The sequence below is a fragment of the Chelonia mydas genome, chromosome 15, assembly GCF_015237465.2.
Source record: "Chelonia mydas isolate rCheMyd1 chromosome 15, rCheMyd1.pri.v2, whole genome shotgun sequence".
Lineage (NCBI taxonomy): Eukaryota > Metazoa > Chordata > Testudines > Cheloniidae > Chelonia > Chelonia mydas.
This window is the reverse complement of record NC_057856.1, coordinates 27,218,106-27,233,678: the sequence shown is the minus strand read 5'-3', so window position 1 is coordinate 27,233,678 and position 15,573 is coordinate 27,218,106. Positions and strand designations below refer to the sequence as shown.

General features: G+C 44.6%; 1 protein-coding gene across 6 annotated transcripts in view; it reads right to left on the bottom strand.

Moving 5' to 3' along the window:
• CUX2 (cut like homeobox 2) overlaps positions 1-15,573 on the bottom strand; it is a 224,729-nt gene that overhangs the window by 183,850 nt on the left and 25,306 nt on the right. For 2 of the 6 annotated variants that reach the window (XM_043529406.1, XM_043529410.1), the window contains exons 1-3: positions 11,358-11,390; positions 10,678-10,786; positions 6,483-6,578 (exon numbers count right to left, since the gene is read on the bottom strand). The exons of 3 other annotated variants lie outside the window; for them this stretch is intronic. In XM_043529406.1, coding sequence (XP_043385341.1) covers positions 6,483-6,578; positions 10,678-10,689 — 108 coding nt within the window. In that variant the 5' untranslated portion in view covers positions 10,690-10,786; positions 11,358-11,390. Of the gene's footprint in view, positions 1-6,482; positions 6,579-10,677; positions 10,787-11,357; positions 11,391-15,573 lie in introns of those variants that run through there. One more of the 6 variants, XM_043529408.1, reaches the window with a different exon arrangement.

Here is a 15,573-nt window from a genome sequence, read left to right as displayed (position 1 = left end):
TTAAAAAAAGGTGGGGGTGGGGAGCTTTCAATGCAAAATCGGCACAGATGAAGGGAAGCAAAACACCACAACTCTGAGGTGGCATTCCCCACTAAAGGCAACACTTGGAGGGCCGGTGATTTCACTAGCAAATTGTCTGGGCTCTTTGTAAAAGATGCAGCAGCCAAAACTTTTCCATGCTGTGCATCAGGCAACATTAACAAGCGTAATTGAGATCAGCCAGCTCCAGACAAACTCAGCAACCAATGCTCCTGCTTTATCGCTTTTAGAAGCGGCAGACTGGGATTATCCACTATCAAGTCTGTCACCAAAAAGCTCCACTCCAGTTATATCAGTAAAAAAATCTCAGCCCCTCGGATTGCCTGTCAGTTCTCTGCACAACCCTGATCCAAAAGAGAGCTGCTGAGCACCCGGGTGTCCCAGTGAAGTCAATGAGAGTAGGGGGAGGTGCTCAGAATCCTGCAGGATCAGGCCCCAGGGAGTTGCATCTTCCAGCCAAGGCTGGCTGCTTTTCAAAGTAGCACACAGGGAATTATCCACATGACTGCAGCTGACATGAGCGGAAGAGGGGCGTGACATCTTACTCTAAAGGGCCCATGATGCAAGGCCATTTCCTGGGATTGCCCTGAAATTCTCACATCCAGATCTGATACTACTAACAAGATATTACACAGCCATGCATGACGCCCCAACACCCTAATTCTTGAGCTGTTCCATTCCCCGTGGACTAATACGCACCGTGGGGGAGTGCAAGATTTGCACAGTTGCTTGGAAATTTCAGGTACAAACCCACATAACACAGAGAAAAGCTTTGGCCCGGGTATACTAACTATCCGTAGAGCCAGGACCCCACCACCAGGGTGTGCTTTTTAGTCAGATTTTTGTTTAAAAAGGGACACTGGCAACTGGAATGGTTTTTAAAATTGACAAACTTCAAAAAAAGAAAAAATTACAGAGACTCCTTTAAATAATAAGGCTGGCTCTTAAAATAACAAACTTTCTGAAAATGGAAGGGTCTTTCTACTCGCCTGTTGAGGTTTACAAGAGCCTTTTCAACAAGGAAGTGACCGATTGTAAAGGGGAAACCGTGAAATTGACTATACACAACAAGCTCTCCATTTGTCTCTCTCATGAAGTTGAGGGTCTTTCTGAAACATCTTTTTGAGTGAAGCTATTCCATACAAATACCATAGGACACTGCAAATCAAAATGGGTTTCTACTCTGAAAGTGCGGCTGTTAAAAAACAAAAACAAAAACAAAACAAAAAAACACCCTCCATGCTTATTGTGTCTCAATAACTCTCGACTGAATTTAGCTAACTTTACAAGTAAAACGACCTGTTTGTTAGCTGCCAGTCTTCAGATCTCAACATGGGCTCTACAGGTCAAGCTGTAAGAATTTACAAGCCAGAAATAACCCTCAGCTGCAACAGAGAGACCCCCTGGGCTTTAACGGGTTGCAAATGTACAACCGATATTGAAATCCAGCCCCACCGCTGGAAGTCAGTTAAGTCTGTGATGATGCATGATCCAGAACAGAACCCGGCTCACTGTGTTGGATCCTGACTCAAGAAGGAAGCGAAGTGGAGAATGACAAAGTGCTATTTTTTACTTCAGCAATTTTGAGAGCTGATAAGTTTCAGAATGCCACAGCTGGTATGGAGAAATGAAACGAACGAAACAAATCAAACGTAAATTAATTAGAAAATAAAACTGTGAATAGACCTAAAGAGGACTCCTTTTATAACAATCAGAATTAACTGGAGGTTAGCTTCAAGTTCTCATATGCAGCTATTTTTTGAGTTAAATGTCTATTGCCCCAAGTCAACTAACTCCAAATCTGATAAGGGTATTGTTCTCAAACCATCAAAGAGCTTCAGAGAAAGTTAAGAGCAACTGAAAACTGAGGTTTGTACTAGACGTTAGGCTGCAAATCCATCTGCAGCTTTCACTAGAGCTTCTGGTCCTGCAAAATGTTGCTTAGAAAAGATACATGACTATGAGCTAGAGCTTCAAACTCCTGGGTAATCAAAGCCAATTTTTATTCCCAAACCTTCTACAAACGCACTCCCAGTGACCACCAATACTAGAACAGATCCCTGTGCAACGGAGCCCTGGGGCAAGGCTGTAGCACTCAGCTAGTCAGAAGAAGAGACAAGCACAAAAGGCCCATGTAAAGATTGCATTTCTGTATCCACATCACAGTAGTTTGCGCTTTAAGGTAAGCGGAACTTGACCCTGGAGAGGCTTGCAGAGATTTCGAGTATTCCCAGTGAAGTCAGTGGGCTGACTCACGTGAAGAAGAAAGCAGGGAGAAGATTGCCTTTCGGTAACCAGCAGCACTTCAAAAAGTGAGAGCCTTTCATATCACATCTGAGGACATGTTGTGTCAAACCCCCAGTCAGATCATCAGTCATTTTATTGGGCATTGCACGGGGGGGGGAGGGGGGAGGGGAACCATTAGGCAAGGTTTGTTGGTACAACATGCCTAAAAGCAGAACTAGTCTGGAAACACAGCAACCTTGGCCTATTTACACCAGTAGGCCAGACCAGTCTGGTTGCTTTTCGAAGCCTGTCTGCCGAGAAGGGGCTTGAGGGCCTGCAGTGGAGTTACACCAGGAATGAATTTGGCTATTAAAAGCCCAACCAAACGCCAGGCGCTCGGATACCATGGGGACGGCCGCAGTATAAGAACCGGAGAACAGAAGAGAATCCAGCAAGGTGTTGGGATGCCCTATCGTCCCTTTGGCTGCGACTGGAATTGGGAGCGTTTAATACCCTGCAATAAAACCAGGCAACAGTGGGACAAGTTGGGCACGCAAAATCTAAGGCATCAAAAATCTTCTGAGATGTTAGGCCTAAGCAGCAGCGAGCGATCGAGGTGGCTGCCCTGGATGCCAAAATGCAGGGGTGGCAAACTCCGGTTTGGGGGAGGGGGTGGTTTCCATGTGTCTTTGGGGGGCAGGGAATGTTTTTCAGCCTGGGCAACAAAACACTGGCCAACCCCAGGTTTAAGTGTACACGTAGGGCCAAATTCAATGCTAGCATAAGAAGAAATGGGTCCGCTGCAGTCAAGGGAGCGGTGCAGACAGATATGCGGGAGCTCCCCCACCACTGAGACCCAGCGTTGCCAATTCTCATGGATTTTATTGTGACTCTCGCAATATTCAGCGTTACTTCTTCAAGCCCCAACCCCAGGACTCAGGTGACTGAACGTTTCAGATCTCAGTACAAATAAAATAAGTGTCTAGCCCTCATCGCAGCACAGAAAAGCTTCAAAATGGGACCCATGTGTGACCTGAAGGCTCAGAAACCAGAGCACAAAGAATGCACATTTGAGTATTTTTTTAAATCTCATTATTTTTAATTTAACCTTGTGATTTTTGGGGGCTGACTCATGAATTTTGAATGCTTGGGGTTGACAATGCGGGATAACACTGCTGGGAACAGTCCTGAACTTTGAGAGGGATGGATAAGCTGAATAAGGGCTTGTCTAGACTTGAAATGCTACAGACAGCTGCTGCTACAGCACTTCAGTGTAGCTAGTACCCATGCTGGTGTGGGGACAGAAGGGTTCTCCGGTCAGCATGAGTAACCCTGAGAGGTTGTAGCTATGTCGACAGAAGAATTCCTCCATCAACCTAGTGCTGACTAAACTGGGGATTAGGTCAACTTAAATATATCTCCTGGGGTGTGGATTTTTTACACTTCAAATGACGTAGTTGAGTCAACCTAACTTTTTAGTATAGGTCAGACCCAAGTAGCTGACAGCATTTGACCGGAACACATCATTAGCAGATGTTATCTTGCTGAAAGAGGTCGAAGCTAGAGGCAAGTAACTCATTCCCACCTGGCTATAAAAGCAGTGAGAGATTTCCTGGGGGAAAGAGGATCAAGGGTGTGGGCTGAGCAATTCTGAGGGAGGAATCGTAGAAAAGAGAAAGTCTCAGCTGATCTTCACTGTGTCTCATTGTTTCCTTAGCGAATAAAGCAGGACCCCACAGCTGCCCGAGTTTGGACTCTTCACCACATGTGCATTATGTCTGTACGGCAGGCTGAGGAAGGCACCTGATTGGTATTTTCCCCTTGAAACACCTACAATCGGATTCTTCATTTTGAAAGCTCTCCCATTCACCAGCACCTGCAAAGTTCCTTACAGCCACAGAGCCGCCAACTGCCTTTATGAAGCATAAACTGGACAGTTCCTCATTAAATTACAAAAGACACTAAATGCTGATTATCTCAATCAATACTTCCTAAGCACTTGTTACTAAAAAATCAGGGCCGCCAGCCCTCTCCTCTTTACAAAAATGTTTTTTCTTTTAACTAATCTCTGAAAATAACTCGGAGATGTCGAGGAGGTAAGCACATTTTCCATCACTGAAATAAACTTAATTTTAAAGTCATGAACTTATGCCATCCATTGCTCTCATGAAAATAAAACCGCCAGGGATGATATAATATGCATATTTAACCTTCTGATGCTGCTAATGTTTTTAACAGAAACTGATATATCGTCTGTTCCTGCTGACAGGAGCAAGAGTCTATAAGCTATTACTGTGGCTATTAGCAAACTGCCGATTTCCTGCAGTGTTACTTCCAGGTTATATAAGAGAGCCCTTGGGCTTATGTTACTGTAATAACATTGGGCACTATATTGCTCTATACAGGAGCTTTCCACTTAGCCTACTGCAAATCTTTTCCAAACCACTGCTTTTGTCTGTCACTCCACTAGACACATCAGAACGTAACGTCCGGCGTTATCTGCCTTCAGTGTGCAGGGGCAACAGCTTCACCCCAGGACTAACATATGGTGGCTAACCATTTATAAACAAAGTACTGTAAGAATTCGCTCTTACGCTGCACCTCTTACCCAAGGATCTCAAAGCACTTTACAAAGATTAATCAGCCCTTATGTGTTGTCCCCATTTGACAGCCAAGGAAACCGAGCGGTGATGTGATCTGCAGGCCCTTATTAGGTGATGCATGGCAAGTCATTTACCTGCCTCGTGCCTCAGTTTCCCCCGAGTACAATGGGGATAACAACACTTCCCTACTTCATAGGGTTGTAGCAGTGATGCTTAATTCACCTGTCCATTAAGTGCTTCGGACCTTCAGACAGAAGATGCTCTGTAAGCATAAAGCACTATTGCCTTGTTGATTTCCTTTTAAATGCAAAGATGATCCTTGAGCAGCACATCCCACCAAGGAGAATGGCTAGTATTTACCCTAATCCCATCTGGAATTGTATCTTCTTTACAGAACTCTAGCAGACCGGGGAAGGCACTCATGTTTGTCAGGGCGGCTCTGGGAAGACGTTCTCTTTCTCCTGTTCTGTGAACATTTTTTGTTTTTTGAGTAAGCCTTCTCAAGATGCAGCCATCATAACGCAGATACAATCGGCGGCGGCTTTACCCCTGCATGACAGAGACCAAGCAACCTGCTGGCTGAATTCAGAGGGGAAAAGCTCAGCAGTTCTGCCCGGAACAGCAGGTACCGTTCTGGATAACATACATATTAGGAATCACTGAAGCGTAGATCACTGGAGCCAAAAGACACAAAAACAGGCTCTACAGTGTGCAGAAAGGCCAAGACCAAATACAATTTCTCTTTAAAAACAAGCGTGCGGGGGATGGGGGTGGCGTTTTCCTTCTGTGCTGCTGAAATTATTTAGCTGGCCCTGCAGTCTTCACCAAAGATACTTGTTAAAGTTCTCTCTGATGCCCTGGAAGGATCCCGGGCAGCACACCTGCTCCCCCACAGGAGGGTGCTATGCCCTAGCTGCAATGCAGCCTTAACCTTGGCTTTCTGGCTATAAAGCAACAAGTGGGAAAGCTCAGCAGAGGTGGAGGAAATACGTTGGATCATGGTGAGCTCCTGTGTGTATTCCTGCCCAGGGAATGCCAAGCTGTGGAAGGTGCCAGGGTGGCAGCGCTGGGTGGTGAGGCCCCCCCCATCTAGCTGCAGCTTCAGCAGCAGCAGCACCAGGTCAGGCCCTGGGCGGCTTGCTCCGAGTCATTGGGAAGCAGCCGAGATCAGGAGGTAGCATTGCAGGGTCCCGGCACTCCAGTGATACAGAGATGAGCGCCACAGAAATGCCAAGTAAATAAATGAAATAACAATGAGGCTTAGCTCTTCGTCAGTGGCTCTCAAAGCAGGTTACAGAGGAAGGTCAGTATTATTGTCCCCTTTTCACAGATGGGGAAACTGAGTCACAGAACCTCAAGGTGACCAGTGTCACACAGCAAATCAGTGGCACAGCCAGGAATAGAACCCAGGTCTTCTGAATCCCAGCCCAGTGCCGTCACCAAGGTAGCACAGTGACTTCTGTTCTCAAGTCTGTTACAGACATGTAGCTAGATCATGCAAAGGCCCTGATAGTGAGTTCCTGAGTCCTTGCAGATCACACCCCTGTTGTGTGACCCACTGCACGTCATTTACCATCTCTGTGCCTCTGTTTCCATGTCACAAGGCTTTCCTACCTTCATTACGCAAGGTGACTGAAGCATAGGAGATCTCACAGGAACGTTCATATTCATGCTGGTAGTGGAGTTTTTCAGTACACTGCAAACAACCCACTGCACAGAGAGGTTTAAAAAACATTCACAGGTGTTTAAAATGCCATGTAATCAAGTTACCAAAAATATAAATAGTAAGCATTAAAATACACTAAAGCAGTAATTAAATTAGGCCATTCACTCCCTGAGAGTGCTTGCTGCTTCCTATTTCCATAATAGCCAGAAGCTTGTTCCGTTTGGCTGTTGTCATTTTAAAGCACTCGCTAAGACAAGTGTCAGGTTGAAATCCTGTTTGGAAGAAGTGGTCTAACAGGTTGCATGATGGCTGTGCTGCTATATATTCCACACATCTGGAACCAGTTCTGAGACCCACTTCTGCATGTTCTCCCACATTCGGGGGAAGTGAACACTTGCGAGCATTTTTAAATAAGATGCAAATGTTAAAACCACCACGGCGGAAGATATAGCCAACAGCAAGCCCGCACGTAACTGGGATCTTAATTGATCCAGGTGCGAGGGAAAATATTTATTTAGGGTAAGGAGATTGTCAGAAGGCAATGAGTTTTAAAAGTAAAATTACAATGCACTTGAGGGCAAAACTATGCAAATTACTATTCAGACTGGCTTCTTATCATCATCAATATCTGCCAGCAAAAGGCCTTCCCAACTGATCTGTCAGCACTCAATGAGCAACCACAAAGTAATCTTTAATACAGCAGCACCATATTTATGAGACTCTTACCTTTTCCGTTATTTAAAAAAAAAAAGGGGGTGGGGGGGGGGCCTTACTTTTCAAGGAGTTCTATTAACTCAAGCTTTCAAGCTAGCTTCAGGCCAAAATCTGACATCCAAGACTCCACGTAAGAGGAGATGTACTTTATAGATGTCTTTACAAAAGGAATATATATGGCTGTTAGGATGCAAGGTTGAAATGATGATTTTGGTTGCCGTTTTGTGCTCTTAAAACATAAACAGCACAATCCCACTCCCACCCCCAAATAGATCTTTTTAATGTATTAAGAAAACTTGGCTCTTTTAATATTAAAAAGAACAACAGAACTGGGCAAGCTGTTCCCTTCTGAAACTTTGCCTTTGCTCATGCACAGAATTGGTCTAAAGACCCATCACCATTACATTATGGACTCGTCAGTGGAATCGCTCCCCTTGCCTTTAATGCTCTTACCAGCTAGACCACAGAGCCACCATTACCATTATGGCTGGAAGAATTAGTTGCCAGTCTTCAATTGAATTTAAAAATTAAGGCCAGATCCTCAGCTGATGTTAATCAGCACGGTGCTTCTATCATTTATACATCAGCTGAGGATCTGACCCTAAACTGGTTTCGGAAGGGTTGGTGCCCCTTGTGTGATCACTTTCCACAAATAGGGCACATGTGTTTAGCGGGAAAGTTTGTGGAAGCAGCTGATAGTCAGCAAGCACGAATTCTGAACTGTATAAAAGCGAACACACAAGCTAGGTGTTGTGCTCATCCCGCGGGGAACAGAAACAATCCCCATGTAACCTATGCAGCCAATCAAAACGAACCAGCACTGCATGTGTTTTTAATACCAACACCTCTCTCAAACGATCCATAGCCCAACGATTACTCACGGAAAAGAGTCAGCAAATTATTGCCAACAACAAATGAATATGGGAAAATCATAAGCTGCTCATAAAAAAAGCTTCCTGATGAAGAAAGGAGCAAAGACACTCAAGAGTGCCCCTGTCTATCTGTGCAAGGCAGGTCAGCAATATCTTGTGCCCAGCAATACTGAAGACAGCCAACAGATCTGAGAGAATCATGGGTGTTTGGGGCTAGACACTCAGACAGCGGGTGTGAATGGGCAGAGAGCTCCTGGCCCCAACAGCTTACCAGCAGATCCAACAGTCATACAGCAGTTGGGAGAAGGAAGCCGCCCCCCAACAACACAGCACAAACAGGGGGCTTGGAGAGTCTTGTCCTATTCGGGTTCTTATACAGACTCTTGCATCGCAGGCTGTGAACAGCTTCCACATCACGACAAGCATTTGCCACGTGCAGTGCTTTCTGTCCTCTCCCCAGGGAGCAAGGAGAATGTGGAATCCCTTCCCCAGCCCAGGAATCCACTGATCCCACCCGTGCAGCTCCCTGCACATGGCGACTGCCTGCAAGACTCAGATTCGCCCAAGAGAAATCCCATGATCTCTTATCACCAGAAATCCCCACCCCTTCTCTGTTTGATGTATATTTCCCAGAGAAGCTGTCCCACACTGCAGGAAGACAGAAGAGGGGCAGGGCTGCGTGGGGGTCAAATTCGTCAACATTGCGGAGGGGTGGGGGGGGGGGAGTCACCTAATGGGAGCAAAACCCATCAGAGGTCATTGGAAGAGACCCTGAAGCCGGTGAAATCTGGATTGTTGTCTCGTCCTCACATCAAATACAATCAGTGAGCAATAAACACAAGCCACTCGTGTGGATCCACCGGACACTTTCCTGGCACTGCCGTTTGGTAGGGCAAGAAAATCGTCGTGCTGACACAGCAGCGATAGTCCTTTCTAAGCAGACGGGACAACACCATCCCATGGACAGCGCTGGAGGCCAAGGTGTAGATGGGCTTGAACAACATTTAAATCTCATCAGCTCCTTGTGGTGAAACAAGCTTCCCCGAGGCCCTAGCATGATTTGGGGACACAAGCCCATCTGCCCCAGAAGACTTTGCAGTGATTTTACCATGTTGCAGAACGAGGACATTGTACGTACAACACCTCCACGTGGCTGGTTTAGTTGCATGAATGGGAGCAAAGGCGCTGCCGTTTCTGTGCCAGGGCTACCACCCTAGTTGGATAAAGACCAGGGCTAGATCATGGCCTCTCTACAGAGTTATCCTCAGACTTTGGTATCATCCATAGGATCATAGCAGTGTGGCAAGACCCTCAAGTGTGGCAGACTTTGAAATGCAGATACCATCTGATGCTCTGTCCACCCGATAGTTGCAACCTGACTAACAGCATCCCTGTTGGTGTACCAAGGTTTCTAGTGGAGTTTCCCAATCCGACTGGAGGGGACTTTTTCAGAACCCCGTTACCAGCTTGCCAATGTCCCCCCAAACACCATTCTATTGGCATTTTTTCATTATTCCATTAAGCAAAATTTCCTCGTTAGGAAGTAAATGTTTTTCCATCAATAACAATGGATAACTAAATCAAACTGTTAGCGCGTACTCTTATCTCTTAAACAGATCCATGGATTTACTAACTAATCAGTCAATGAATCAAATATATGATTCAAGTCTGACAATAAATCCAGCCAGTCTATTTTGGGGAGGAGGGAGGACCGCGGCCATGCTGAGTATTTGCGTATTACTAAAAACAAACAATCCTGTAAATAAAGAGAACCTCCATCCTGTCTCCACAATGCTACTCTTATTGAGTGAGTCAGATGTTCTGCTGATTAAAAATTGATCCATTTCAAAATCTAATCAACAGAATAGGATTCTTTCATATGTTATCAAGGCAGCTGCTGACAACAAAAACCAAACCTGTTATTAACCCATGAACCCCAATGACCTGAACCTGGCTGGGCCCTGAAACTGTAAATTATTCAGTAGTCCAAGAGCAATATTGGAAGCCTGATGAATTTACGCTCTGACTGGAGCCTTTGTGGGTTAAAGCCAATATCCCAGACCCATTGGTCCCCGGAGAATATAGTTCATGACATGCTGCCACTCTGTGTCATGACTGTGAATACATTACCAGCGTCTGCTCAGCTTCAGCTTTCAGATGTCTAGGCCTTATTTTAAAATGACTCTGAATTCAGTGCTGCACAGTGGGAGCAGCAGACAGCTAAAAGGTGCCGTTATTTAAAAGAGGAAGCGAGAGATGGGGTTTTCTCCCCCCTATAACAAACGTGATCAAAGACATTGAATTAAATCAGTAGGGCTTAATTGGCAAATATTTCACTTCCCTGTTTTAAAAATCGCAAGATTGACATGGCTCAGTGTAAAGTATATTTTTAAAAAGACATGCTATCCACCTACATTTTTCATTGCTTCAAGTCTGGCTTCTCAGGAAAATCTGAGCACCTTGACCTTGAATTAGGCTGCATTTACCAATTATTTCTTGTTAAAACAAAAACAAAGCAAATAACTAAGGAGGCAATTCTGCTTGCACAGTTACATACCTGAAATGGCATTCGGCAAGCCGACTCTGCTCCTGCACTGCTCCGCCTGCAGCAAGCCCACTATGGAGTGTGAAACTGGGGGAGAATCAGCATGGTTGCACTGGTGTAACTAGAGTCAGAATTTGGCCCTAATTAATGAACTGAGGTTACTACAGCACCAGACAGAAGTCGTACTTAAAAAAATATATAATGAAAGTCACAGACATTCCCATTTCAGGGCTTAGATCGCATTTCTGACAACGCTAGGAATGAGCTGCATTTGAAGTTACTCTTTTACTCAAAGCAGCACTTTCCTCCCTTACACAGCAAGCAGAATTTCCTTCTCTTCTGTTCTTCCACACATCTCAGAAGGGGCTTCCTGGGTGGTTCTGAGTCCCATTAACTTCAGTGGCAATGGAAAGCTCTCAGCACCTTCTAGGATTCACATTTTCTAAAGCGAAAATACTGTCTGTGCTATTCTGGGCCAGATATCTGGACAAACACGGACTTCATTTCAAATCCCATCTCAGCAATGCATGTGGCCCAGACCCCGCAGCTGGGGTAAATCAACACAGTTCCCCAGACTCCAAAGAAGCTAGGCTCTTTTACACCGGCTGGGGATCTGGCCATAAACTGTAAGGCTGAAAAGTTAGTGTACCTGCTAGCCTACAAGCTTAGCAACAAACAAAAGAATTGACTACCTGCTATCCAGTCAAATACAGTTATATCAGCCCAAATCAGCACAGACTTTTTTTGCAGATCAACATGCATCTGTGTTTTTTCCTAAAAAGACAAAGATAAAAATCATATTAAAAACAAAGGCCTTGTGATAAAACCCTCTCAAGATCTTACAACAGGAGCTTTTTAAAACTTGCTTTGCACACGCTATGAGGTTCGTTTACATTCCACCTGGAACATTCCACCTGGAATGCAAACATTTTCTGTTGATTCACAGACTAAGGCTAGGAGGGACCATTACATCATCTAATCTGACCTCTGGGACAACATAAGCCACACAATTACACCCAGTTACCCCAGTGGTGAGCCCAATAACTTGTGCTTGACTAAAGCATATCTTGCAGAAAGGCATCCAGTCTTGATGTGAAGACAGCAAAAGCATCCATCACTCCCCCTGGCTCTTTGTTCCAATGGGTAATCACCCTCACTGGTAAAAGTTTGTGCCTTATTTCTCATTTGAATTTGTCTGGCTTTAACTTCCAGTTATCGGTTCTTGTTATGTCTTTCTTCACTAGACTAAAAGGTTATGGTAACCAGATACTCAACACAATATTAACAAGGGGGAAGGAACGCAAGCCAAAATAGGAAAAGAATAAGAAAGAATATTTAGATAAGTTAAATATATTCAAGTCAGCAGGGTCTTATGAAATTTGTCCTAGGGTACTTAAGGAACTACCTGAAGCAATCTCGGAACCATTAGCAATTATCTTTGACTGAGAATTCATGGAGGACATGTGAGGTCCCAGAGGACTGGAGAAGGGGAAACATAATATCTATATTTAAATAGTGGGAACAAAGAGGACCCAGAGAACAACAGACGAGTCAACCTAACTTCAATACCTGCAAAGTTATTGGAACAAATTATTAAACAATCAATTTGTAACCACCTAGAGGATAACAGGATAATAAGGAATAGCCAGCATGGATTTGTCAAGAACAAATCTCACCAAACCAACCTCATTTCCTTCTTTGACAGGGTAACTGGCCTAGTGGATAGGGAGGAAGCAGCATCTTGTTTTTAGCAAGGCTTCAGACACTGTCCTACATGACATTCTCCTACATAATTTAGGGAAATATAATCTGGATGAAATTGCTGTAAGTGGATACACAACTGGTTGAAAGTCTGTACTGCGAGTAGTTATCGGTGATTCACTGTCAAACTGGGAGGGTGTACCTAGTGGGGTCCCCAGGGGTCAGTCCTGGGCCCATGACTAGTCAATATTTTCATTAACAACTTGGATAATGGAGTGGAGAGTATGCTTATAAAATTTGTAGACGACTCCAAGCTGGGAGAGGTTGCAAACACTTTGGAGGACAGGATTAGAATTCAAACCAACCTTGACAAATTGGAGCATTGGTCTGAATTCAACAAGACAAAATTCAATAAAGACAAGTATAAAGTACTTCACTTAGGAAGGAAAAAAAATCAACTGCACAACTACAAAATGGGGAAGAACTGGCTAGTCAGTAGTGCAGCTGAAAAGGATGTGGAGGTTTAGTGGATCACAAATTGAATATGAGTCAACAATGGGATGCAGCTGTGAAAAAGGCTAATGTCATTATGATATGTATTAACAGGAGGGTCATATGTAAGACATGGGAGGTAATTCTCTGGCTCTACTCAGCAAGCATGAGCCCCAGTTGGAGTTCTGTGTGCTGTTCTGGGCACCACGCTTTAGGAAAGATGTGGACAAATTGAAGGAAGACCAGAGGAGAGCAACAAACATTATAAGAGGTTTCGACAACCTACCATATGAGGAAAGGTTAAAAAAAATGACAATGTTTGTAAAAAGGAGACTGAAGGGGGGACCTGATAGTCTTCAAATATGTTAAGAGCTGTTATAATGAGACTGATTATCTGAAGGCAGGACAAGTAGTAATGGGCTTAATCTGCAGCAAGGAAGATTTAGGTTAGATATTAAAGAAAAACTTTCTAACTATAAGGGTCGTTAAGGAGGTTGCGGAATCCCCATCACTGGAGGTTTGTAGGAACAGGCTCGACAAACCCCTGTTAGGGATGATCTAGGTTTACTTGGCTCTGCCTCAGCGCAGGGGGCTGGACATGACGACTTCTCAAGGTCCATTCCAGCCTCACATTTCTGTGATTCTAGATTCAGGAAGCCTTTAGTCCCCGTCTAGCAGTTTCACTTTTGAATCTCACAAGCTAACACAGCAGTGTTGTGTTTGGGTTTCCAATAAAACATGAGACAGTTCGCACATCTGTGTGTAAATTTTATAGGAAAAAAATGTCTATACACATTAATTTTTGTAAACCCCACACACTTTAAAAAAACACTTTTTTTTTTTAAACCAAAACTACTTGATTGTGGCCTTATAGTAAACTTTCTATTTAACAAAAACTAACTGGATGCAGACAGCACTGTACAGTCATTCAATTTAATTCACCTAGAGCGATAACCATAAAATATGACAGAGCAAAACACTGGCGCCATATAAACTAAACTCAAAGACTACAATGAATCTTTGCTTAAATAATAATATATTTATAAGTTTAATGCCTCTCCAACCTCTCCTTAAAACCAGAATAATCCTCCAGGGGCATCCTTAGACCTGCGAATATCGATCCTGTCTGGTCTGTGATTTCACTGTGAGCATCATCTCCAAGGGGCACGTGATGCTGCATGCACTTGGTGCCTTTGGTGGGAGCTGAACATACTTCCTTGCATCTTCATAAAACATGGGTCACCCCAGGTTGTAGAAATGATGCAAAAGCCCTACAGAGCCCAGATGTGGTGCTGATCCCCCAGAGCTACTACTGAAGTCAACAGGAACGTAAGGGTGCTCACAGGTCCACCTGCTGTTATACACCTGGTACTGCAGAACTGGCATTGCCTAGTGGCTTTTTGCCCAATCTAATCTGTATTACTTCCCTGCACCCACTGGGAGTTGTAACGCCTCCCACTTTTCATTAATGTGCTATTCGCTCCCTCTTCTAAATCATTCTTGGAGATCAAGGCTAGTGAGACCTATGGTGAAACCAAGCCTCAATCAGGTCCTTGCAGCCTCGCTACCCCCTGCTCTGTTCTGTCCCAGTTCCACACATCTCTCCTACGATCCAGATGCTGGATCTCCACAGAGGGGCAGATGACCAAAAATGGCAGAAGGAGGGGTGTTTGAGGACCAGAGCTCAAGTTACTCATAGGTTGACAACTAAAGGCTATTGAATTTAAGCCTATTTCAAGAGCATACAATAAAGCTCTTTGGGTAGAGTAAACGATTCTCTACAAGCTCCTCAGGGTTGGTGTCGAACACATCTGGTGTGTCTTTATACGCGCATCTGCTAATACAAAGTCCGTACAGCAAAGCTCTGTAATCTGGCGTCCAGATTCTCAGTTATGCCTGTGTCAGTCCGGAGCAACTCTGATGACTTCAGTAGACTTAATCTAAAATTACGCTGCTATAAGTGAGATCCACGCACATCCACCGTCTTCCACCCACATTTTGTACACGAGTCTCCCCCAACATCAAGGGAACTCCTGCATGCAGAATATGGTCCAGAGTAACAGCCTATTCTGCAATTATATTAGCATTAAAAAAGCCAAAAATTGTGCTTTCAGGGTAACTCCAGAGTCACGGAGGGAGTGGGGGAAAGAGATCAGTCTGAACTAGCTGTTACTAGTGATCTGGTGTGGAAACCGCTTTCAGTACAAAATGAAGTGACAGTTAATCGCAGCCCTTCTGAAAACGGCAGCTCTTTGATGTGCAAGAGAAGAGCACTGTAATTGGATGATCAGAAAGGATCTGCCGATAGCTCTGCAGAAATAACTTTACTGTCCCCAAATGGGTTTAAACTGGCATTATGTTCTGTCTGCACCTTCCCCGCTCTTGCTGTGGCTTCTGTGAAGCCAAAGCCAGTGTCTCTCGCAAAAGATTTTGAAATCCCACGGAATATCCTGCATGGTCTGTTTCTCGGATCACCCATATGGGGAAGTAAAAAAAAAAAAAAAAAAAATTTATCAAATCAAATCCAGGCATAATTCAGGGCGAGGCACAGAACTTCCCCAAGAACACTGACCTGGGAGGGCGGAAGTGAGCCTCCCCTGCGCCCCCACAGGGAGGTCGCTGACAGCCGCAGAGAAGCAGTGGCTCATCTGTATGGAGGGAAACAGTGGGGAGAGCAGGATTCTAGAACCCAAGGCAGGGATGCGTGGGAGAGGT